A 27,014-nucleotide genomic window follows, 5' to 3' on the forward strand; every position below is an offset into this window, starting at 1 on the left:
CATTAACCACAGTGTAGACAAGAGCTCCTTGGAGGGACAGCAGAGAGCTTAGACCTTGCATTTTTCAGAATTTGAATTCCTGAGTGGGCTTGTATCAGGGACAAGTTTGGTAGATGAATACATTTATTTGTATCACCTCTGGTACACTACTTAGTGGCTGATATAATTTTTCATCACAAGGGTAATTAGCGAGGGTGGGAAGCTGACCAACAATGATAAGATCTGCCACATTTGCATGTGAGAGAGAGAGAGGAGGATAGAGGGCAAGGACAGAGCAGGACAGTATGAATAACTTGAAATACTGCTGCTCTAAACCTGAACAAAGCTCCCTCCCTGAAACCCTGTTATTGCAACCCTGACTTCAGCATTAATAAAGAATGGTATAACATTGGGATAACTCATATATGTGAGTGGTCTCAAAGCCCGGACAGAGTACAGACAAGGCACTTATGTCCTACTGGGAGGAGGCTGCTCTCCTGTGCCCATGGCCAGACAGGGAGCTGGGCTGAAAGCACCACTGTTATTTCACCAGAGAGGTCTGCAAATTACTCCAAGCTAAAATTGTCTTTTTCTTAACAACGTGGTGAAGGCTTAATACTCTAAATCCTGCATTACTTGAATCAATACGCCTTGCAGTCACTCAAAAGAGTATCCCTGACAGGGCTAAAACCGCGTAATCTCCCGTCTCCCTGGTGCTGATGGCTGTGTTCCCACAGCGTCTGTGGGAAATACCAATATCCCCATTATGGAGGCAGCAGCCAAGACAGAGACAAGCCGGGCTACGTTTTCACTTCAGGGACAGAGACTTGTGTGGATATCTCTGAGCTGTCCTGAGCACTGCCATCGCTCTGAGCTCCTTTACCCTGGGGGATCCAGGGTACTGCTGCCCAAGCCCCTGCTCTGCTGCAAAGGCAGGTTGGACACCACTCACAGAGAGGGCTGGTAAACACAGGTAGTGTCAGTGATTTGGTCACTGATCTGAGGCAGCACATAGGAATTATTCCTGTTCCCTAGCCCTGCTGGGCTATCCTGTCTCTGTCCTGGACCACAGGTCTCAGCATTTCCATATGTTTTGCTGTGGGGAAACTGCCCAGTGCCAGGTTCATGCTAGCTAGACGTACAGATTTCAGAATATCTAATTACTTTTTCAACCCCAGATGGCTTAGCTGCTTCTATAACCATTTTCTTTAAGAACAGGCTTTTGAGCAGTAGCATCAGTTTCCCACTGTATATGTAAATTTTAAAAAATAATAACAGCAGTGATGAAAAAGAAGCCTGTACCACTGAGTAAGTGAAGAGGACTTTTGCTTAGTTATCATGGGGAAATGGCATTGCAACAACAGCCAAGTGACAGTTCCGAGATCCTGCCTGCTTTGTCCATAGCCCATAGCTTGGCCAAGCCATGCAGATCACCAGCAGAAACCTATTGCTATCATGGAACAGAAAATAAGACACATTGAATTACCCCAGCTTCAAATGCAGGCACACTGTCATACCTGACTTCCCTTCTGTACCAGGCAGCTGGCAGTCTTGGGCACCAGCACTCCCAAGACTCAGGGTAAAGTAGGGACTGCACAACCCCTGTACCAAAATTCAGTCCTGATGTCTACAAAAAGGCTCAACATAGTGTCCTGTTGCACAGCGAGGAATAACATGACAAACAGGTAAGATCTTTACCAAGAGGTCAGGGTTTTCAAAAAGCCTGGTTCTGAGGTGGAAACTCGCAGAACAGTTTAGCTCTGCCCTGAAGCAAGAAGTGGCACCTTTGCCACAACAACCAGCTGAGTCACAGGGCTTTGAAGCACTGCTTAAATACACAGGGCTTCCTCTGTTTTACTGTTTTTGTGTTTTACTTTACCTATTTTTCAGAATCTCCTTTCATGAGGTGTCTCATGACAGCCCAAGACTATTTTAAAATAAACATTTTCATTAAACAAGGAGATTTTGGTACTAGGAAATCAGCAAGTTGAAAGAGCTTTTGTCAAAAGTTGATGGAGGTCCTGTTAGACTGTTCAAACATGGGAGGAATTTCTGCCTGCATAATGAGTTCTTTGACTTTTCTAAAAGTATTATTTTTTGAGTTTTCAGTAACTTGGAAGCAAAAAGACAACATAGCTCTTTTAATAAAATATGTATATACACAGTTATGTCATCATAGGCTTCTAAGCTTCCTCTCAGCCTATATGTCCACTTTTGCCATGGAATATTCTGTATATAAGAGTAAATAAATGCACTACAAATAGCACTCAGACATGTAGTGACATCATCAGCCTCAAGAGTTAAGGTAAAACCCAGAGAGTATGTGTCCTAAGCCCTGGAAGCCCCCATGCTCACTGAATGGAAGAGCATGAAAAGAATGTGTCTGTGCAGGAGGCATGTGTAGTATGATGATCGTAGTCAGTATGGGGATATGATTAATTCCTGCTATGCTCCCTTCTAATGCTAACCTGAGCGTTGTCCCAAAGACAAGAAGAGCTGCAAATAGCTGCTTCTCCATAGAGGCAATCCTTAGGCGAGTTTTGACTCTACTATATTTTGATCTTTCGCCCCTTCCCCTTCTGTACCTCTACATTCCATTTCCATGTCCATTTTGAATATTGCCTCTAAGATGCTATTAGCCTTTGTGAAGAACAGCTTGTATCTCCTTGTTAAAGACCTTCTCTGCCCAAGGCAGGGAATGCACCAGAATTAATAAGTGGCTTTGCATAAGTGACTGGATAAAAACAGTCGCTGAAAAGATTCTGGAGTTTCAAGGGCTTTGGTAACTGCGCCAGGTGCCTCAGACTGAAAGGACTTCCAGTGTCTGGTGTCACTTGCAAGTTCTACTGACACCAGTGAGCTTCTTAGAGAAAAAGTATTTACCCATGTCTGAACAAGAACCTGAAGGTACTCAGAGATCGAGGATAATCTTGCTGATGAACTACAAACAGAAAATAACTGAGAAGAGAATATTTGTCTTTTTTAACTGAGTTGCATATTCTGCATGCTGAGATGGGTGGTAGTACTGATGAGCTAGTAGATATTGGAAAATACTCCTTTGGGTCAGAGTCAGCTATGCAAGTAATCTGGCCCAGAGAGAAGATTTAGGTGAGGAAATTAAACTCCAGTCTTTTAGGTTTTTTCAGGAAAAAAACTTAACTGGTATTTCTGAGGTTAGCTAATTTTTTTAACTCTTTGAGTAGATATCCATCACAGCTGACTTTCCTTGACTTAGTTTATATGGGATCAAAGAGAAACCACAAGGCAGGAATACTGCAGCTGAGCAAAAACTTCAAAGCAAATTACTTTAGCAATTTTTCCCCTTCACAAAATAGTAATTTTTTTCATTTGATTAATTGTTTTGGTGAAGCCTTTGCTCTCCTAAACCATCCTTAGCAGCAGATCAGTTACTTACTTCTTGTACTGAGAGAGCATTTATGCTGTTCAGAAAACTGCTGTTCTGGCAAAGTAACTACATTTTAGCAGCTTGCCAAATGTGAATGTGATAGAAGGATAATATTTCATTTCTTCCCTCAGCTATTCTTTACAGTAATGAGATGGTGATTAAGAGTCTGTTTTTCTACCAGCAAGACTCACAGTCAGTAGCATCCTTTCCTTGGACTTTCACTGAGTGGCTGTGTTTAGAACTATGATCCAGCTGACTGGGGCCATCTCAAGATGCTTCCCATTTCCCTCTGGCATCTTCATTCACTTGTCCAGGTAGCTCCCTTTCCTGAAAATAGAACCCAGCAGCCCATTCTCCAAGGTGAGTCCTAAAATCCCCACATCCAGGACTCCTAGCTGCTCTTTTCTCTCCAAGGATCTACCACTTAAACATTCAGGAGCATATGATGTTACTAAACCAGTTGTTCTTTATGAAGGCAAAGAAGTGCATAATAGGACGGTAGAATGCAGCTCTCTTCTCTTGTTTCCTCCAGGTGTTTTGGTGGATTTAACTCACAGTCTTCTGCAACATATAGAGTAATTACTTTTCCCCAAAACTAGTTTCCCACCTTCAGATGAGCCTTCCTGGTCTACTACAATGTCAGGGCATTGTAGTACTTCACCAAACATGTAATTACTTTGGCTAATACCTCACTAAAATCTGAATTTAAAAAGTTGGGAGGTGGCATAACTTTCAAAATAACCATAGTTCTTCATTCAAGGGTACCTCCATTTTACAGGACAATTAACATATAAAACAACATATGTTCAGCTTCAGGCCTGAATCCCAGCATCTGGATTTCTCAGCTCCGTCTGGCATCTAATAAAAGAACAGAGCCTCATAAATTCAACTCAGAAAGCCAAATAGCTTTTATACATTTATGACAGCCATATAGACATGTATTTACTCTGTTTGAGACCATGAATATATAAGTGCACTGGACTCCCCAAGCAGTCATAACAAGCCCTATTGTTTTGATTGATAAATTGGGAGCATTTGCATAGAATCATAGAATGGCTTGAGTTGGAAGGTACCTTAAATATCACATAGTTCCAACCCCTCTGCCATGGATAGGGACACCTTTCACTAGACCCGGTTGCTCAGAGCCCCATCCAACCTGGCCTTGAATAATTCCATGGATAGGGTATCTATAGCTTCTAAGGGAAGCATGCTCCAGTGCCTCACCACCCTCACAGGAAAGAATTTCTTCTCCATGTGTAGTCTAAACATCCTCTTTTTCAGTTTGAAGCCACGTCTACCATCTCCATTCCGCTTCCCTTGTCCCTCAGGGCAGTCTCCAAGGGGATACTATTGACTACCTCCTCGAAGAGCTGAGAGTTTCCCTTCCTAATGTTCAGGGACCTAAATTTACTCCTTACCTGACCTATATCCATCAGGATCACAAACTCCACTAATGCATTATTAAGTTAAATGAGAAAATTGTACTACACCTGGGAGTTTTCTTTTATAGCCATATTTCATACAGCTTCTAAGGATGATAAACAGACCTGATTGATACTGCCAACACGACATCCATCCTGGAAGAATTTCTCTCCATCTACAGCCTATGTATTCCTGCAGATGTACATTAGGTTCTCAAAAACCAGACGCATGTGTCAAAGCACATACAGGATCAGGGCCTATGACACTGTGATAGCCCTGTGGTCTTTCTTACACATATTTCTGTTGTTTGAGATGCTCACTAGGTTGTTTTCTTTCTGGAATGAAAAGTGCAAGTGGTGTTTGTTTTTATTACTCTCATTCCCTCCTTCTCTGCGCCGGGCAGGAAAGCACTAGCAGCTCTGCCTCACAGGCTGGCAGGAAATTTAAGACGGCAGTAAGCTGCTGCTTGGACCACCCCCAGGCTTTTTTTTTCTGTTGATGCAGGAGACTATTTAATTGAGCGTTGATTTGTCAAACTTACTCGTTGATGCTCACCAGTACCTGCCTATACACTGAGGGTGATTCTTTCCCTCCCTTCCTCCTCTTTTGGACAAACTCCCCACAATGAAGATGCTGCTGAGCCTGATTGCTCTGCTCTCTGCAACCCTGCTAGCCAGCGCAGCCCCTCCAACTTGCTACTCGAGGGTGTTGTCCCTGAGCAAAGAAATCACAGAGTCCTTTAAGGAGTTGCAGACCTCCAAAGATGTGGTGAGTCCACCTAAAAACTACTCCTGCACAGAACCTGCAGATTGCTGCTTTTGACACAGGTTTCTCTCAAAACAAAATTGCAATAAGTCTTTCTTCTTTCCTGCAGGACTCGTGTGTGGCGACGCTGCCCAGGCTGTACTTGGACATACATGTAAGTTTGCACACTTCTTTCTTTTGTTGTGCAGTAAAAGTAGTTTATGAAAAGTGAGAATAACTCTTAAGATTGTACTCCAGAAGAGTGGTTTAAATGGAATTTTTAAAAGCTTAATTAACTAGAGAGATGAGTGGAAAAAAAAAATCCTATTTTGAACCTTATTAAAATCCCTTTGGACTTTCTAAGATTTTACTTGATTAAAAATTAAAAAATAAAAAAAATTAAAAATGTACTTTATTAATTCATTGTGAAAGAGCCTTTTCAGAAGTTAAATATGTGCAACACAACTTTGAATAATATTTTAAAACAAGAAATGCAGAATAAAATTTCTTCACTTAATAAATCTACTTCATTTTATATCCTGAGTATTTTCTGGTAGTTTTAATAAAATAAGTAATAAAATAATAGTTTTAATTAAAAGAAGTGCAGGAATACCTTTTCTGGCTTTTTCTGTTTTAAATAGCCACTTGTTGAATCCAGAAAGAAAGTGTGCCTGAGCATATGGAAGTGTGATACTGAGAAAAGACAGCAGTAATCATCTTCCAGCAAAGACAAAATAACCTCCTGTGCACACAGTTAATGTCATAGTGTTCTGCCCTGAGACATTTGATACATTTTGCTTCTTTTCCCGGTGCTCCACTGAGTAAATAATAAAAAAAGAAAATATCAGACAAAACAAATGTCTGACACATTTTTCCAGAAGCAACTATACCATCAAGCCTTATAATTTAGGACCTCTAGATCCCAGTTCCAGAGATGCCAGTATTTCACATAATTGCAAAATCCAAGCAATGTGAGTCCAGTGCCTCAGTTTCCCTTGCTTTAAAAAAAAAAAAAACAAACCAAAAAAACCCAAAAAAAACGGGGTATTTATTTACCTACTTCACAAGGACATTGTGAAATTCATGTTGTCTATGCTTTATTTTGATAACACAAAGTTTGAGGTAAAAATGACTCTGGAAAAATCTTGTCTGGTAGTCATGGTGTTGCCTATTGTACAGGAACAGAGGAATCAAGTCTGTGAGATCTTGATAATCTGTTCATCAGCTAAATCAGGTGCTCTCTTAAAAGTGATGCAGTGCACCTATTCTTTAGATAACTCCACCTACTATAGGAACAGGTTTGATTGTACTGGCACTCCTGCCTCCTAAAGCATGTGAGAAAGAAGTTGGCAGACCAAGACTGTATATATCCACTTTTCCAAGCACTTATTTGGACAAAACATCTTTGTTATAAAATGTTAACAGTGAATTTTCCTAACCAAAGGTTACATAGATTACATGTACATAGAGGTAGGAATTCAAGGTTCCCACATAAGCAATAAGAATTTTGGAAGTGGTGGACAAGGAACATAAATCTGCATTTGTACAGGGTTACACAGACCTCTTTTGCGTGCTTTGCAGAATTACTGTGTGTTGGCAAAGCTCCGTGATTTTGTGGCCTACCCCAGATGTGACACAGTGCTTGAAGTGAATGAGCTGAAGGAAAAAGCCCGGAGCCTGTACACCATCTTGATCTCCTACTGCAGAAGGGTAGGTCAAGATGCATCAACAGGGACATGGTCTCTGCTTTTAGCCTTGTCTATCTCCACACTGCTCCCTAACCTGCAAAACTGGATGAGGCCTGAGCTTCTCAACACTGTGCTATCTTCTACCTTCCTCCTCATAAATATTAGCCTTCTTTGTTTGTTTGTTTCTGCAGGACTTGGTGTTCCTCACTGATGACTGTAATGCTCTGGAAATTCCCACTGAACACTCTATCACTGAGAGCTAAAAGGAAGTTAACTCAAAAGTTGTGCCTGGGAAATTTTCAAGGAGATCAAGAGTCAAAATATATATATATATATATATGCAGTCTACAACGTTAACAACTAAGATCTTTTTGAAGCACACTAGCAATATTATCTCAGACCTACCCATTTTTCTCCACCTTGGCAGGAAATGAATTGCATGCCTTGCATACCTACTGAGCTGCTAGGGAACCTACCATTAGGGAACAGTTTTTCTTTTGGCAAGGTATGATGTTTCAGCTTAGCCAAATGTATAAAGTATGTTTTGTTTAAACATCAGAAACTAGATTTTTTTTTTCAACTCTTTTACAAATAACTAGACTCATATAAAGAAAACACTTTATGATTAACATTCTATCCTGACTTAGCTGTTCTTCTTTTATTAGATGGGCATGGAAGGGACCATATTTGTTTTTCTTAGTGTGTTTGATAAAAGAAGTGCAACTCTGTACTGGCAGATTTCTCTGCCTGTATAGCTCATATAAGTATGTTGATAGTTTTTGATGTCAGACTTGTGAGAATGGAGGTGAACGCAATCTGTCTCTGTGGAAAACTAAATAAAAACAGCCTTCTAAACCAAGATGCTTGTGTTACAACATGTCTTTCAAGATCAAGCCGAAAGGTGTCATTCTTGAAAACTTACTTTTCACAGTCACTTGCAAGTTGTTTTTCACATAGTAAGTTGTTTTGTTTCCATAGCAATGCAAACTTTGCTGTGTCTGCATGATTTGACAATGTGTAAATATCTACTAGGAGAATTTTTCCATACTGCAAACAATTTCCTTAATGAAATTAGTGATTTGGGAGGTTTTCAATAGAGTTTCTGTGTTGTAAAGCTTGCATTGTGACCTGGCAAGCAAAATGCAGAGCAAGACATGTTTCCTTTTCTGCAGAAGTCCATACATTCTGTCCCTAGAACTGGACCTCGGATAAATGTACAGGTAACCATGGTATTTCTGCCCCTGCTGCTTTCCTGCCTCAAGGACACACACTTTCCAAAATGGAGTATTTGATGAAGATTTTCTCATGGATCTCCTCATAACTCCTCATTGTCTTTCTTTATTAAAGCACATAAGTCTTCCCTAGACATTTGGTGGAACTCACGATCCTAGCTCCAGATTTCTCCTGTAATATTCCCATTCTTTTTCAACCACCTTCCAAATATATTTTCTTTTGTTTCAGGCTGATTATCTCTGTGAAGAAAATGTAGCCTAGTTTATTTAGGACAAAATATCTTGCAAGAAGTCTTTGGAACTGGAAACAGAGTGGAAATCACTACTTTATTTGAACTGCTTTGGTTAGTAACTTTAGCTTTTTTATGACTGACAAGGACACACTGTCTGCAAAACACTCTTAGCATGGCAAGCAGATGCTTTGGGGACTGTACATACTTGAATGGACTTTAAAAGCCTATTCCCCATTTGTAGATGCTGTATATTTTATTCCTAGAATCGGGTTTGTCTGATCATTGGTGTGCTTTTACAACAAGTATATTCCCTATGGCTTATGCTGTGACTCTCTCCACATCTCATATGTCATTTTTAATGGAAAGTCTGCTGAAAGCAAAGCTATACTTTTTCAGTTCACAGTAACCTGTTATCATTCAGACTGTCTTAATGAGATTTGTGATTAGATGAACCCTTTTTATCACTGCGTCTTTTTCCAACTTGTCACAGACCAGAGGGGAAAAAAAACACTGATAAAGCGATTTAATTCACTTTTAATTTGCCAAGAAAACATCCACTTCTCCCTTTCAGTAAGACATTAAGTTTATCAACATTTTAATTTACCATTATGCCAGGTACATAAGGAGCAGTGGAGCCATTCATGCAGCTGAGCATTTATTCCTGCAACACAGCAGTCCATGCTCATTAGGGCCCTGGCCAACAGGGAGACTGTGGAGGGATTAAGAAGGACATATTTGTTGTAATTTGCCAACTGGCATCTTGCCTACTTATTGCAGAATATTACTAAAAGCACATCATTAAGAAACTGCACTCAGTTTTTACAGTCATTAGGGAAGAACTGCAGAAAAACAAAGCATCTGTTCTGTTTCCTTGCCTGTTGTAGGAGGTTTGTTGTGAGGACCAGTTGATACTAGGACTAGGTTTTCTTTTTCTCTCTCTCTGCAAGAAACCTCACTAAAGACCTGCCCTAGGACTCCCTTATATTATATTATCAAAGGGAATTCCAAGGCGTTGGGGACTGTCTCTGCAAAAAATTAAAAAATATTTATTTCCAATTTTACCAAAAATTTATAGATTCATTTTACTAGAAGCAACTCTTTTCCCTTCTTTTTTCCCAAACTTAGTTAAATGGGTTTTACTTAAGTGGGCACTCTGTTCATTTAAGTCCTCATACGTTGTTTTTAGGTGAAATCAGGAAACATGCCAGCCTTTGAATTAGATCATTCAGGGTGATGAGGTTCCACTGGATTGCATGTGACTTACTACTAATTAATGTGGTACAAATCTTATGTTTGGTTTTTTGGGGGTTTTTTTGTTGTTTTTTTTTTTTGTTTGTTTATTTGTTTGAGTTTTTTGGTGGGGTTTTTTTGTTTTGTTTTGTTTTTTGGTTGTGTTTTGTGTGTGTGTGTGTGGTTTTTTTTGTTTTGGGTTTTTGTTTTGTTTTATTTTGGTTTTGTTTTTTTTTTAACAAAGAAAAAACATTAATGCAGTATTGAGGAGGGATCTGATCTTCCAGGCTGTACACTTTACACTTTGAGCAGAGCATTAGTTTGTGCAAACACCAGACTTAGGAGTGCCCATTTGCCCATTGCACCTTTTCCAATACTTGTGGTATTTGTGGGTTGATTTAATGGGATGCTGACAGAGATTTTCCAAAAATTTGCTACAAAGCTAAAGCCTTGTAAATAATGTCACCTTACAAATATTTAACCACTGTACTTTGACTAACATTTTTTTTTCCACATTAAAATCTTCTCATTTTTGGAGTGTGTGGCAGTGCAAGTGAAAATTACAATGGACAAGCTCCAGTAACTTCATTTGTGCAACATTTTGGATTCACACTTTGAAGCTTCCTATGGTCAGGAACCCTATGCCATCCAAGATTTTGCTCTTAGCCCACCAGAGTAAACAAAACAGTCTGCAAGGGAGCCGTTGGTAGTTAAGTCATAATTCAGGGACAATGTCCAGAGAAAGGTCATGATCTTATTATCAAAGGATTTTTCATAGTCTAAGTTTCCTCAGCATAGGGTAAGTAATGTACCAGTGAACATAAAACCTATTAAAATATCTATCTTTTCAATACAGATAACTTTACAGATATATACCCTGAAATCTTGCTTCATATTTACAGGTCTCTAAAGAGCATATGTTCAGAGATATAAGAGTATTTTGAAACCAAACAGATGTGAGGGGAAGAAAAACCTCTCCAAAGATGATTTGCAGTAGATTGAAATATACAGGCATTACTTCATTAATATTCAAACACAGGAAAAAAAAGGAGAAGTCATAGAACAAGAAAGGAGCTCAAGTCTTTTAAAGCATCTCTTGAGCCCAAGACTAATCTGGGTATTCCAGGTCATTCCTAGTAGCAGGTGGCCTGAAAGATTTTTATGAAAAAGTTAGTCTAGAAAGCCCACAACAGTTCAAATCAATCCATTCCAGACCCCCCTTTTGTTACAAAGTTTTACCTGGTACCCAATTTGCCCTCTCAAAATTTAAATCCTTTGCTTCCTTATTTGTTCTTCACAAAAATGGGGATTGGACTGTTATTTTTTGTCTTTGCAGCAGATGTTAGTATGCTGAAAGACTTCTGTCTCTCTCTCCATATTCTACAAATCCAATTCTTTCAATCTTTCTTCATTGGTCAGAGGTCTAGAAAACATGTCCCTTCTTGTTGCCTTTTTTCTAGCTCTATTCACTTGGCTCCCATCTCTTTTGAAGCACAGTGCTTGAAGTTAAATATAAACATCCAGTTGAGGCTTTGTCAGTGTCAAGTAGTGTAGAAAGAAAGATTTATCAGTAGTGTTGTGAAAAGAGTAGATTACAAATGAAAAATCATCTCCAAGTATCTGGAGACAATGTTTTACTTTTTTATTTAAATTTTAAGATAAATATAGAAAGGTAGAGTACAAGCTGGTCTCACAACTCAATAATAAGGAAAATGTTTTGAGGAAAACAAAAAATAAACAAACAAGAACAACAGATAATGAAACACAATGGCTGCTCCTTTTGCTCTCCTCTCCTAACTACTGAACATTTACCTTCCTAATCGGAGTGGCTGCAGCTAAATTGTTTTTTGGCAATGGTCTCTGGTCTATGCTATCCCCTAGACCTTCCAAATTTGTTTGGAAGAGTGGCATCTGCCCCAGGTCAAAACTGTGTCCAGAAATGTTATAACAATTTCCAGGTATAACAAGGCATATTTCAATATCTGGAATGTTCCTAACACTAAGCAAATAAATAAAAGACTGATTTTGGAACACAGTGGTTCAGTTGTTCTCCTGAGAGAAGAGTGGTGCTTTTCAGACTGTTAATGCATTTCATACTCTTATTGAATTCAAACAGAAAACGTGAAGCAGCCCAGGGAACAGACCCCAAATCTTTCCAGTTTTCTTATGACTTTCCCACTGAATAAGTACCGGATAAATGAGTCGGAAAGGTGTTATCCCTATTGAGAGAGAAAGGGAAGCAAGAATGTAATTTTAAGCAAGCCAAGGTCAGACAGAACACAGATGACCTAGAAAGGGAAAAAATGTTATTTGGACATCACAACTTTTTTCACCTATTTGTTTTCCACAAAGGGATCCCAAAAAGGGATCTTTTTCTGCAGTTGCAGAATTTAACCTTTTTTTTTTCCATTGTGAGTTCTCTGAGGTCTATAAGTGTTTGCCTGTTCCTGTCTTCTTATGACAGCTAGATGGCTGGAAGATGGGGGCTTGGTAAGCTGGGGGCTTGGAAAGCAGGCTGTTTATCAAAATTTATTCCTTGATCACGACACAGAGGTCAGGTCAAGGGAGCAAAAAATACACTCACTGTTCCATATCCTCCCTCTTCTAGTGAATAGGTTTATAACTCAAGTCACAAGCCATACACCTGGGATTTAGCTGTGTTTGGTGCCTCCAAGCATCTCTCTTTGTCTCTTAGTTTCTGTGAAGTGTACTGTTTGGCTTAGTGTCCTCCTCTTAAATTTTAATATAAAGCCTTAATTAATTTTTTATTTGTTTAATTTATTTTTTTAGAAGACCTGCAAACTCAGTTCTAGACTTAAGCATGTCACAAGTACCTTTTATTCAGCCTTTACATGCACCAGGATGTATATCTTGGGCCTAACCCCCCTACAGCTAGTGCAATTCAGAGCAGGGCTAAGCCATAGCTACTTCTGGGGATATGGCAGACAGTTGCATTTATGTAGCACTTTCCTTCACTCAGGGTTTTTATTCCCTTTAAACACCACTGCCTCATTTACATTAAATACCTGAATGTGCAGCACCAAAGAAGTCCTAGGAGCCTGTGTCCTAAGCTTCTCCAAGCTTGTATGGACACTAGGAGAAAGTCTATGGCCAAATTACTTCCAGCATGGGGTACATATGCCATCTCTGAAACTCTCTTTGTCAAAGGTAAAAAATGTCATGAAGTGATGGTTGAAAAAGGAAGAAGACAGCATTACAGTCTGCAGGAGAAGTAAGGCTGAGTAAACTTCCACCACGGCTACAAAGAGTAAGCAGGAGGTCAGAGCCACATCTTCCCCCTCTCCCATGCCCCAACTCACTGCTCAGCACTTGAGAGAACAAGTGGGGTTATCCAATAGTCTAAGATAAACTTGACATAAACCTTGACATTTTGCCGTGACCTACAGAGTCAAAAGTTTTCAGCTGATCCTAAGGGTCACTTGGCCACACTGGCTAAAAAGATTGGAAAGAATGGGGATGAGAACAAAGAAAACCAGGCAAGAGCATCCTGCCCCTTTGTTCAAAGAAAGATACTTCAGTTTGCACAAAACTGTTTTCCTCAAACAACTGCACTGCATCAGTCTTGCTCCAGTCTCCTGTAATAACATCTTTTCATTTACGTCCTCGCAAAGCAGACTAATGCAGAAGAGAAATGATGCAAATAAAATAATTTCTAATCATCACTGTCTTCAAAGGAGGACAACAAAAAGTTGCTCTCAAGAAAATCCATTGATAAGGATAATTATACTATTAGGCTTCCTAAGTCATCTCATCATATATACAGTAATACTTTCAACTTAAATCTTTTATCAGCCAGGCATAAAAATCTGTGTACAGATGTAGATAGGTGAAGAAAAGATCATGAAGTTTTTTATTCACACTAATTACACCTCATGCTACCTCTGACAACTCAGAAAGAGATTATTAAGTTCAGGCATTGAGGCCTCTAAGCAGACTGCTTATTTAGTTATTTAAATGTGTTTTTGAGGATCTAAGTATGAACACTGGGACACAAACAGCTTGCTTAGGATCAGACAGCAAATTGATGGCAGTGCCAAAAATAAAGCAGATGCTTTTGAGACTCCTCCTCTCCACTCTGAGTACAGCCTCTAGCCCATGTCCTCACATAATTTGGGTGTGGCTCTTGTATTTACTGACAACCAGCATTTTACATGGCAATCAAATAGATTACTATTTTATTATTCCTGGCAAGCTTTTGACCAAAGCTAGGTTTGTGGTCCAAATTTAAAATGAATTTGTATTACATATGCCAGAACTGGTTTGAAGAACTATTTCCTCCCTGTTAAAAAGATCTTGTCAAGCCAAAGAAAGGGCAGTCTAATCCTTGTAATATGCATCTCCCAGTGACTTGCATAGGACATATGATATTGAAAAGCAACGACCTGATGGTCACAGCAAAATGTACTTTACAAATTGCCTTTTGGAAAGAGCATAATCCAGAATTCAGCAGCAAACAATAGCTTCAGAACAGTCATGGATTCCTAAAAAATGTTAAAATCCTGATAACAAACCGTTTAACCTGCATCACTGAAAGCACAGTGATTCAATACTAATGTCTTCAGAGGCCAATTCTGTAGCCACCACCACTGAGACCATATGATACAACTGTCTCCATAAACTTTGCATGTTTAGAGTCAACCAAGACAGACTGTATGATAAGGCCCCACAGCTCTTCTCTCTTTTAACTGGGCAATCAGATGCAATTTCACACACTACCCCTGAGCAATCAGAGAAACTCAAGAGGTCTGTCAGGATCAGAGTCGACAATTCTAACTAAAAAATGAAGGAAAGGAATCAACACTTGCAAGAGATGTTGTATGTAGTGTTACAAACACTAATATTTTAAGTGTGATTCATACCGACTGTCAGGATATGTTACCGAGAGTTTATGGTAGCAAGCAGATCAAATACTTGATGTTAGTTAATGGGAAGCTCTAGCAGGCAGTGATATTTCCTTTTATGCAACTGTGCAGACTAATCAACATCAGGATTGTACATAAATATGCAGTGTAGCTAATGGTATGTTCTGCCATACAATTGCTGTGGGACTGGATGCACCGTGGGATTTATTCACTGGGGAACCATTATAAAGAAACATATGAAAGGATAAAGTAATCAAAAACCCACTGAAATATCCATATGTTAATCATGCTGAAAGATTACTCAAAGTCTAGATCCAGACTCCCTACCTAGACACATGCTGCAAAATACCTTTATGCCATGCAGTTTGCATTGTTCTCACTGGACATTCCTGATACTTTGGTATCAGGATGTGAGTAACAATAATTTTTCTCTTCATTTCTGCAAAGTTTAAGTTTTACCCTTTCTGCACTGTATCAGAATGCAGAAATTTCCTTAAATCATCACTACATTCATTTGGGCCTTGCAATGGCCCTTCTGCATAGGTAGTGATCAGACTCAGTGTTGCCACTTGCCAGCGACTCCAGTGATCACAGATATCTGGCCACAGATCTGTTGCTCCATCACAGAGCAGCTGAACAGCCATGACAGTGATGCTGTGGCAGGGCCCATGTCATCTCACAGGGCTCTGCACTCAAAAGGAGACCCCCAGGAGGGGTCGTACCCACAAACATCCTGCCCTGTCCCCATCACACACACTCTTGCAGGAGTTGGCACTATGCTAAAACTTACACAAGGAGCACAAGGAGTCTGCATGGGTCATAGACTACTTTTAAAAAACTTTGCAGCTTTCTGTTATTGCTACTAAAAGTAAGTCAGTCTGTTAAGCTATAAGTAACCCTTATTCATTGCTTCAATCTGGAAAACAGATGCTATGTCTCACCATCTGAGTCACTGAGCTGGACTAAAAAAACCAGCAGAAACACTACTGTCAACTTTTGAAACTGGCTGGGTGCTACGTAAGTTTTAACAGCACATTTACAGTGAAAACAGTGAAGTTGGCAACAATAACTCACACCTTTAATTTTTTTTTTTTTTAAACTTACTTTCCCCCTTTAAGAGACTATGTGCTGGTTGGTTCAAACAGGTTTTGCAATCAAGCTTTGGGCATTTCACCGTTTTTGCTTTTCATCTGTTCACAAATTTATGACTTCAACTCACTAAGTCAGATTGCAAAGTCAGAAAGCTGCTGCATGGACTGTTTTTGTCTTCTCCACTCCACTTGCCATTATTGATTTTGAAATCTGCCTCTCTACAGCTGACTCAGGGTTTATTATTAACAATAGCCAGACACATTCTGATGTTACTTGATGCTGAAGATAGTTTTGGATAAACTGCAGGAAGATTGCTGTAATACAAGAAAGCAAGAGTATCAGTTTTGTCTCTGTGAGTCCGGAGTATGAAAAGTTTATTGCCATGTTTAATTTCTCTTCGCTGGAAGACACATGAACTCCAAGAGATAAATTTTTCCCAAGTGTGAAGAAAACTGTGAATCTCATAAAAAACTGTAATCATTTATTCTTTTAGTCAAATCCCATAAATTAAACCTTGAAAATGTGATTTATTAATATCCTATTATATAATGGAAGTTGCAGACTGTAAATCTACTCCCCTTGAAATTACATTCCCAATGCTCCACACTTTTTTTACCCACACTAAAGCAAGAGTACCAAAAGGCCTGCATAGGTGACCAAGGAGCTCCTAGCAAAACTCAAACATGAAAAGAAAGTTCACATGAGGTGAAATGGGGTCAGAAGACCCAAGGGGAATATAGAGACACCATCTGAGAAATCTGAGATAGGATTAGGCTAGCCAAAGCCCATCTGGAGCTGAATCTGGCAAGGGGCTGCAAGGACTTCTATGGGTCCATGGACCTGCATTCCACAGCAGCATGGAGTCACTGCTGAAAGGGGAGGAGAAGCTCGTGGCAAAGGTTTGTGCAAAGGTTTGTAGCAAAGGTACTCACTGCCTTTTTCATCTCCATCTTTACTGATAAGATCAGACTTCAGAAATTCCAGACCTCTGAGACCAGGAGCAAGGAAATCATACACTGGAGGAACAAGAGTTATGTAAGGAATGTTAAGACAATTTGGAACTGCTTAAGTCTATGAGGCCTTATGGATTTCACTTTTGAGTGCTGAAGTTTGATGTCATTGCAAGACCACTCTCAGTTATCTTTGAAAATTCATTGTGATTGGGGGAGGTTTCCAAGGACCAGAAGAAAGCAAAAGTTATTCCTGTCTTTGAGTAGGGTAAGAAGAACTTGGGGAATTGCAGGGTCATCAACATGACCTCCATCTCCGAGCAAGTCCTCCTGAAAAACATTTCCAAACATATAAAGGAAAAATAGCTGATTTGGGTGTGGTTGGATTGGATTTATGACAGGGAAAATCAAGTTTAGCCAACCTTATAGACTTCTACAACCAAATAATGAGAACAGTGGGTGAGAGGAGAGCAGTGGATGCTGTTTATCTCAACTTCAAAAAGGCTTTCAGCACTGTTTGCCATAATATCATCAAAGACAAACTGAAGTACAGCCTAGAGAAATGAACAATGAGCTGGATCAAACACTGGATAAAATTCCAGGCTCAAAAGATTGTGATCAGCAGAATGACATCCAACTGGAGGCTGGCCACTAGTGACATATCCCAGGGGTTGATACTGGAGCCAACACTTCTGGCCTGTTTTACAAGGCCAAAGAGGATTAACTGGAGAAGAGTAACCCAGGCAAAAGCACACAGACCAAGAGTCCAGAAAGAATCTTTATTGAAGAGGACCTGGAAATCCTGATGGACACCAAATTAAACATAAACCAACAATGTGCCTTTGTGGCAAAACAGTAATTGTGGGCTACATTTGGAAGAGTGCTGCCAACAGGTCAATGGAAATGATCTTTCCCCTCTGCTTCCCCTACTCACTCTTACTGTGAGGGTGCTCAGACACTGGAACAGGCTGACCAGACAGCTTGAGGACTTTCCATTTTTGTGGATATTTGAAATGCAACTGGGCAGGGTCCTGAGAAACCTGTTCCAGCTGATTCTGCTTTGAGCATGTGAGTTGAACTAGGCTTTCTTCAAATCTGAATCTTTCCATGATTCTGCAATTACATCCATATATTTTTGTAAGCCCATGTTCCTGTTGAGCAGCTCTGAGGAATATAGGTTAGTGCAGCTCTACCAAAGGTTCTTTAAAGGTTTATTTGGTTGTCAGCAGAGAAAGGACTCCATTAAAAGGTATAACAGACTCCACCACTGCAGTTTTTCTGCTTGAAATGTTTCCTCCAAAATATCAGAAGGATTAAATACAGACTTGGTCAGAAGAATAATTTCAGTATTAAGGAATGGCTCTTATGGGATTTTCCATTTACAAGTTTCCATTTGCTAGTTTTTACACTTGCAAATAGTTTTCTGTTAAGTTCAGCTTAAAATAGCAGAAACAGTTGCTTTTGTGATAGAAGTAAGGAGGGGAGGAAAAGCTGAATAATGTCTTTATTTGGAGGATAGTCATTTTCCTTGAGAAAGGAAAAACAAACTAAAAAAACCCCACAATTACTCTTCAAGGTCTGAGTAGCACTTGACAGTAGGGAACATGCCGTACCCTGACCCTCATGCCATGAGTTGCTGTCTTCTCATGCCCGATTGCTTCCTTTTCCCTTCTGTTCTGTGACTGCACACTCAATGTTAGGAATATTCCTCTAGGGAAAACACAGTATTTCCTTTTGTCCCCTTCTTTAATTAAATTTCTAATTGAGTCTCTACAAAGAAGAGATTTAAGATATCAAAAGTAGAACCATTGCCACGTCTTGACAGTGTGGGATGATGTGAAGAGATGTGAAAAGCCTTCTGATGGTCCTAAAGCTCACATTGTATCTTTCCCTCAATAAAAGGAACTGTTTGTTGCTGTGTAAGCGTGCCCTGGCTTCAGAAGGAATACAAGGGCTGGATGGCCCACTAATCAAACTTGTTACCTATTACCAACTGTTACCAGCTTGTTTAACGACTGTGGGCTCAGCTCAACAGATTAGATCGATAGGTATTCTTTAAGTCTATATTTAAATGTTATGCTGCATAGGAATAGATTTAAACACATGGCATAGAATGAGCTCCTAACCGGATTTCCAGAAGAGTTTTGTAGAAAAATGTGTTCCCAGGAAATGTAGCCAAGTAAGGTGGGCCTATTTTACTTAACACCCTTATTAAAATTAATCATTCATGCTGTTCCAGTAAGAGAATAACAGCAGCAAGGTTACATAAGGTGTTCTCACAAAGGATATGAATCTCTTTGTATCTAGGGAAATCAAAGCCTTGTTTCTCCAAGCACAGAAATGCTAACAGAGATCATACAGGGACATATTAATATGTCAACCTTTATGAGTACTAGCAATACCCTGTAGACCAATACACTGGAGGAATTGTGCAACTGAACCATACCTTGCATGTGTGCAGGCATGAAAAACATAATTTTATTTGTTCCTTTGAATTTAAAAGATTATTCTGAAGAGAAAAGTTACCCAGTACACCTAAGTGTTACCCAAGTACACCGAAGAACCAAACTCTCCAAAGGTTAAGCACACAAATAGCTTGAAGAAGAGTGGGTACAAACATCTCAAAAACTGTATCAAAGTAATAGAAACTGTCAGGAAAGCATAAATAAAATTGATATCCATGTAATAGAATGGAAAGAGTTTAAAAAGATTTAGAGCCTATTATGTGTCCTAGCATTGAGAAAATAAAACTATGAAAGAAATAGGGCATTTGCACAACTGTTACTCTGTCAGATAGTTTCTACCATCACCAACAGAGATGAGAGTCCCACTGTGCCTATCAAATTAATTTGCAGTCTCAACAGCATGTCTAATAAAAACTAATGGAAGGGTTGGTTTCCATCTTAGAGATTTCTAGACCGGCTTGATTTCCAAAAAGTAGAAATTCTACCTTTGAATGGTCACGTTCAGAAGGAAAGGATAATGCAACGCTCCTACAACAGAAGTGCAACAGCTTTCCCTCTCTCTTCTACTCTCCCCCACCTCAGACACTCATCTCAGGTGCTGATAAATGCCCACTTTTTGTAAGGAACATATGTATATATGTACCCAAAACTTAGTCTTTGTTACTTTAAGCATAAACACAATATCCAGTCACCTCAATGAGCTAGACATCCCACAGAGGTTTTTCTTTCTGTTAGAGACCACAGAGGAAAATTAGGTTTTTCAGAGCTGTCATTTTGTGAGCATCATGTTTATATCCCAAAACCTGGAGTGTTCCCATTTGTGTTCAGTCTGGTCAATGCTCAAGGCTCCAAAGTAAGATCAGGTGAAAGAAAGCTCCATTAAAAAAAACAAAAACAACAACAACACAAAACCAAAACAAACACCAAAACCCAAGCAAACAAATAAAAAAATCCTTTGACCTGTAATCCAGCAAATTGATTCACATAAAACTGAGTAATTTGAAGTTTCATCAAATCTAATTATTAAAAATAAACTTTGCAAAGTTTAAGTTGCAACAACTGAAATGAGAACAATTCACAGATCCCTGTGAACCACACAAGTCCTCTGTTAAACTATTACTCTTGTCTCCACTAATTGGTTTTGGCTTGAGATAAGGATGAGATTAATTCTGCTTTGGAGACAGCACACTTGTGGCAAGATGGAGAGCCCTATTCTAGGAAAGAGGGTGATTACTGAAGTTCTGCCACTGAAAGCTTCCTTTTTTTCTTTTTTTCTTATGCAAAGGTGTGACTTGAAACACTCATATTCTGATTACTGGACTCATGAAATCACACACTCACTAAAGACTTGACATGCTGCACATCTTGACTTATGAAATGATTGCTTAGGCAATTCAGAGGAACTTTCTCAGGATTTACAAGCCCATAAGCTGATCTAACAGAAAAAGGAAAATATGTATAATTTATGGCTAGCTTAGAGTGCCAAATGCTGTGCAAAGTGAAGAAGAGCAGGTTGTGTTAGAAGTACCCTTGTGCAATGGATGATGGAGATAAAATGAGTTTGAGAAAGGGAAAGGTTTATCAAAAAATAACAATTAAGAGAGATGGAAACCAATTCCAACAATTATCTGTCCAACAAGACCATCTTAAACGCAGAAAACTGAAGACTCTAAATGAAATGGGTCTGAAAACCTCCTCTATCTGCTTTGTGGAGAAAGCAAAAGATAGTCTTACTGGGACTTATGGTCATGTATGGGAGTAGCACTGCCCTTCTCATGTGCCTGATAGTGACTCAGGACAAAAAGATCTATGGAGAAACTTTCTTGTGGACATCAGCCAGATCCTGAATAACCTTTGAGGATCCAATCCTGCTTGGACTGGGCAAATGTGTCCTCCCACCCACAACTGCCACCCCATTCCTCTGCCATACCTCTTCACTTCCTCACTATACAAGCTTTACTTCCTGTTGCTGTAAAGACCCATATGGTACTTCTTCCTTATCTCAAGCACCTGGTACAGATATAGGCAAAACCATTTGCTTCACAAGAACAGATGCGAACGTTTCTGTTCTTCAGTCACTTAGAATTGTGATGACTCCAGCTCCATGGTCCCACAAAGCCTTTATGTTTTATAAATGAAATCTCATGAAAAAGGAAAGTCATACAGAAAATGCAACTCTCAACAGTATTTCCCTTCCAGGCTTACTTGGATCTAATTTTAGATCTAGTCACAAATTTCTGCTAATTCAAAACCATTGGGGATGGAGGGGGATAAATCCTCCATCTGTTCCTTGACTTTCTAGTCAACTCTTTTCTGCCAAGGAAACAAAGTGCTATTAGCAGAGAGAACCAAAATTCCCCACTACGCCTACAGAGAGGAGAGGCAGGACAGACATATTTACACATGTTCAGGGCACTCAGCTGTCACTCAGCTCTTCTAGGGCCTAAAGCAAGCTGTTTCACTTTGCTATCTCACCCAGACTCTATCTCTCTGCGACTTGTCCCTCAAATCAAAGGTCTGCTCTCTTCTCCTGCACCAAGGAGTACACTTAAAGCAGTGTCAGTTGTCTCTGCTTTTTTCAGGTCTCTTACTTACTCTTCCACCCACTATTCCATCTTCCCTCTTCCAATGCTAGATCTCTTTCCCTGTTGTTCATTTCAGGCTCCACCTCCTCCTTTGCTAGATCCCTTTTTTCTGTCTTCTCACAAGGATAGTGGAAAGAGCATTCTGTGGTCTGGTGAGCCACCAGCAAGCTCTCCTGCACGTCCCCATGCCACCCCATCCCCCATGTGTCTCCTTTTTTCCCCTGTGCAGCACAGCTCATGCAGACTGCTGCAGGACAAACCGTGTTGGAGGGAAAATGACAACATCATACAGAGAAGTTATCCAGCTCTCCAAGAATGCCAGAAGAACTTTTCTATGCTGATATTGAGAAGTAATGGAATTAATGCATTTCATTTATCAAGCAGGTGTCAGTCCCAAGGAAGAGCATTTGTGCTTGTGATGGACTTTAGGCTCCTGCATTCAACTGACCTTGGTGGGATTTCCCACCGGCCGTACTTCAGTACATGTGCAATGCCCCCTGGACCCAGAGCAAACAAAAACAACCTTGATGCAGCTGAACTCCTGCTTCCACCAGCTGCTGAGGACAGCCAAGGAGTGGCTCTGGCCGCAGTACAAGTTGGCAGAGTTTGAAGGTGGGGAGAATAAAACCACGCGGGGGCTTTGTTCTGTTGTGGCAACATCAGCAGAAAGTAGGCAGGAGGTATACTGAACAGTTCTCCCTACACACACACGCCTATTCAACATGTGAATTGGCAGGTTTTCCCTGTCATTTCCCATATACATTGTCACGATTTAACCCCAGCCAGACACTCAGCCCCACACAACCACTCACTCACTTCCCCTTAGTGGGATGGGGGAGAGCACCAGAAGAATAAAAGTGAGAAAACTCGTGGGTTGAGATAAGGACAGTTTAATAGGGAAAGCAAAAGCTGCACACACAAGGAAAGTAAAACAAGGAATGTGCCCACTTCTTCCCAAGGGCAGGCAGGTGTTCAGCCATCCCCAGGAGAGCAGGGCTCCATCACATGTAATGGTGACTTGGGAAGACAAAACCCACTACTCTGAACATCCCCTCCCCTTTCTCCTTCTTCCTCTGGTTTATTGCTGACCACGATGCCAAATGGTAGGGAACACCCTTTGGTCAGTTGGGGTCAGCTGTCCTGGCTGTGTCCCCTCCCAACTCCTTTTGCATCCTCAGCCTCCTTGCTGGTGGGATGAGATGAGGGGCAGAAAAGGCCTTGTACCCCTGCAAGTACTGCCCCACAATAACTAAAGCAAGTGTTACAAAGATTCTTTCCATCATAAATCCCAAACACAGCCCCACACTAACTGCTATGAAGAAAATTAACTCTATCCCAGCCAAAACCAGCATACACATACATCTCTGAAAAAAAGTATTCCCCACAGAAATATCCTGTACAGACACAAATACATCCAAGTTACAAGAAGAATAATTTGGGGAAAAAAAAAAGAACTGAATAAATCAGATCTGGACAGAGTCACCCTTGGCAATAGCCACATCCTGTCCTGGTTAATGCAGTTTTAAGACTGGAGGGATTCTAGCTTGAAAGACACTGTCAACACTCCCACAACACCAAATTACCTAACACCTTGGGTAGCTTTTACAGTGATTTTTATTTAACCTACTTATCAGGTATATAATAATCATAGATATCTAAATAAACTATGCTTCTATTACTGTTCAGAGAGACTTCTGTGGAAACTGGAATTTCTTATTATTCCCCTTATATTTTAGAATCTGAGAAACATGTGATTATTTACCATATGGCCATGCTGTGTACAGATATTAGTGCTTACTTGTATATAAAACCATAAAAATCCTTTTTCTCTTGTAAATGTAACATTCTTCCTCCAGTTTCTGATAAGATATCGTAGCACCTGCTCCACAATACCCTAGATTTGTCATTCAGAAATCTGGTCAGCTTATTTTCAGTGCAAGGGAATAGTTTATTGTCTTGCTTTAGGGGATTGTGCTTCTATTTTTAATTAAAATAGATTTATATCCTTCTCTTATCAGTAGGTTCAGACTGCATTTTCTCAAAATGGATTCAGGTGAGAAAGAAACGTGGAAACACACAATGAATCTTATTAAACCTGAAATAGGTGTTTTAGCTGTATTCACAAGCCAGTCTGGTTTTGAGGTTTAACCCAGCTCTTGCAAAGAACATCCAGTTCTTTCTACATTATACAATTCATAAGATGTCCTCAGATTATTTTTTTTTAAAAAAGGCAAATTCTATTTCATTCTCAGTCATAAGAGTGTTTATTTTTTCCTTTTGATGAATAAATTCTGTGGAATTGATCTTTGAAGATGCTCAAAGTTCCCTACTTCTCCCACACCTCTTAAAGCTTAGTTTTTAAATCGACAAAGAAAATTCTTTGAAACTGGGAGGATTTGAGCTTTCACTGAACTTCTTTGTTTGGAATAGAATTCAAGGGAGATCAGTGTTATGCAGACCTTTAGCATCAAGGAAAACCCCACAGCTGCTCATTTGAAATGGATGGAAAGTGTCTTTGCTATAAAGTAGTTCTCCAGTTTTCATGAATGTTGGGGTGACATTTAGGCTGCAGTGAAGTAAAAGAGGCCACTTATTCTGCTCCCTTGGAATTAAGATTTCAGCCCTTCACATTAACAAATAGCACACACCATTGACAACTTGGTATTCTTAAACAACAGCTCCAGCCTTTCATTTTCCTTCAAATCCAGTGACTCATTCCATCTTGTCATAGCACAGAAAGCAAGACACAAGTGAAGCTGCTATTATTTGGTTTTCTGCTGTCTCCTTTCCCTCCCTCAAGGATCTTTGCTGAGTTTTGCCCCAGCAAGCAAATTAGAGCAGGCTATTGGAATGTTTGTGTGGTGACTCTAGAATCGTCCTCTTTTCTTGCTAGATCTGCTTGTTAAAGCTTTAGCAACTGAAAATTTCTTTATTCCTCCTTTTGTGGGGGACAAAAAGAGATTAAATGCCCTCAGAAAAGATGGATAGGTCATTTCAGGTGGAAGGTTCTCATCTTCTTGGTAGGATTTAATCTCTGTTTGATGCTTACGTGGTCACCTGGCTTTTCAGTTTTGGAAAGCTCGAGTATCTGTTCTGTTGGATAAGCAACTTGGGAAGGAGCATTTCCTAGATGGGATGGAAGCAGGCAATGCTTCAAGACCACACTGCCCCACTTTGTGAAGCATGGCAAATCGCACTCCTAAAAACACCTGTACAGATGCAAGGTAACTGTCCAAGAGTCTCTGCTTGCTTAACCAAAGGAAGCACAGACTGATTCACAGCCTTACAGCTGAGAAAAGCTTTCCAGAAGCATTTATGGAGTATGTTCCCCACAGGAATGTGAGTCCACCTTGAGACCTTAAAGCAAGAATGCCATATGAATTTCAGACATGATGCTTTGCCTCATTTTATGATGTGTGGTAATTTAACTCCTTGTCAGGCCATGTCAGGCCTTGGGGAATAAGGTGGCAGCACAGATGCAGGACAATTAAAATAGAAGTGTATATGAGGTGAATATGGCTGGTTACTTGCTGTACCAGGTGGAGTACATCATTTCACTCGTGGTTCATTGGTAGCAGCACAGTGGGTGCTGACACAGCCGAGAGTTCATTCTCTGACTCCTGTGTTTCCCATCAGTTCAGAAGCTGAGCACCACAGGACTTGTAAATTCCCTGTTTTCACAAACAAGTATTCCCACTTCCACTGGATTTTGTTGTGGGAAGGGGTTTATAGGCCAGCACTTAGAACCATCTGGTCAGTGTTTAACAAGAAGCTGAAGCTATAGTGTAAGCATATTTTATTCATTCAGGGGCTCTCCTCTGGCTAGCAGCCAGCTCCCAGGCTCCCTAAGTAATTTTCCCCTCCCCATCATATGCTTTAGAGACTGATGCAGTAACTTAAGCTTTAAAAAAGCATTCTCTCAGGTAAGTCATCTGTCTCAACTTTCATATATCTATCCTACAAACATAATCCTTACCTTCCTTGCCTTAGGTAGGGATTAGGCACTGGGGTTTCAGACATACTCCTCCTCCATCCATGTCAGAGCAGGCAGAAATACACTGCACCCATCTCCTCCATCTATTTCAGGCAAGTGAGGGGTTTCAAAACATTCTTACCTGATCTGGTGGGGCTGCTGCACTCCTGCTTTCCAAACAGGCAGCCACACTCACCCCATCCTTTGCAAAAGGTTGATTTTCAGACAAAGCCTTTCCTGCACTTCACCCCCTGCCTGTGTCCTAGTGGCAGGGTAGGAGGCAGAATCACACAGCTGTGGGAGGAGTAGAGTCCAACTTAGATTGGGATGAGCTGCTGGGGAATCAAGATCTTGCCTCTGCAACAAGCTACCTCCACCCAGGAAAAGTGGAGCTGCACTTAGGAGAAAGAAGCAAGTCTCAAAGAAAGGTAGAATAGACTGGGACTTGACTGGGTTCAAGCTAATGGGGTGCATGACTTATATTCAATCAGGGCAAATGTATATACTCTGGCAGAGCACTCTCAGACTGTTTAACAAAGCTGCTGTAGACACACCCGTTGAGGATCTTCCTTCTGCAGCACATCTTATGCTTTTCAAGCACGTTCATGTCTCAGCTTTATGTGCCCAAACTACACCCACTCAGCAGGTCAGTCTGACACACAAATCATTATCAGGCCTCCATCCTGCCCTGGCTGATCCTGAGGGCTACAACACCTCTGAGTAAAACAAGACTGGAAGACCCACCTGACCAGGCTTGTACTGAGAAATCCATGAGACAGAGGAATAAATAACAAACCACTCATCATCTTCCTGCCTCTACAGGAACAGAGAGCATCTTCCCAGAGGGTAGGGGTTGCTCTTTCTGGTACATGCAGTTCATAGTTCAGCTTTTTAGCATGTCTTTTTGAGCACAGCCTAGAAGACTTAAAAGCCTTTGATGATAAATTTGGGATTTGGAAAATCCCTTAAGAAATATATCAACCCATCTTTTTGTGACCAATTTCAAGAAATTCTGCATTTGGAACTCCATTTCTTCTCCTTTGAAACAAGCCCAATGACTGGAAAATAGTGTCTGTAATTTAAGTCATTGAGTCATTAACTGCTGAACATTGTAGGTGTCTGACACCACTTG

The 27,014-nt window shown here is 40.2% G+C and overlaps 1 protein-coding gene across 1 annotated transcript; it reads left to right on the top strand.

The window, feature by feature from the left end:
- The first annotated feature begins 5,353 nt into the window (after nt 1–5,353).
- Nucleotides 5,354–8,080, top strand: CYTL1 (cytokine like 1). The gene is made up of 4 exons (XM_050338596.1): nt 5,354–5,575; nt 5,682–5,726; nt 7,133–7,261; nt 7,431–8,080. Exons 1-4 carry the CDS (start codon nt 5,432–5,434, stop codon nt 7,500–7,502), a joined length of 390 nt encoding a protein of 129 aa, XP_050194553.1. The 5' UTR covers nt 5,354–5,431; the 3' UTR covers nt 7,503–8,080.
- Nucleotides 8,081–27,014: the final 18,934 nt, after the last annotated feature.

The sequence above is a fragment of the Myiozetetes cayanensis genome, unplaced genomic scaffold (genome assembly GCF_022539395.1).
Source record: "Myiozetetes cayanensis isolate MyiCay16 unplaced genomic scaffold, myiCay2020 scf7, whole genome shotgun sequence".
Classification (NCBI taxonomy): Eukaryota; Metazoa; Chordata; class Aves; order Passeriformes; family Tyrannidae; genus Myiozetetes; species Myiozetetes cayanensis.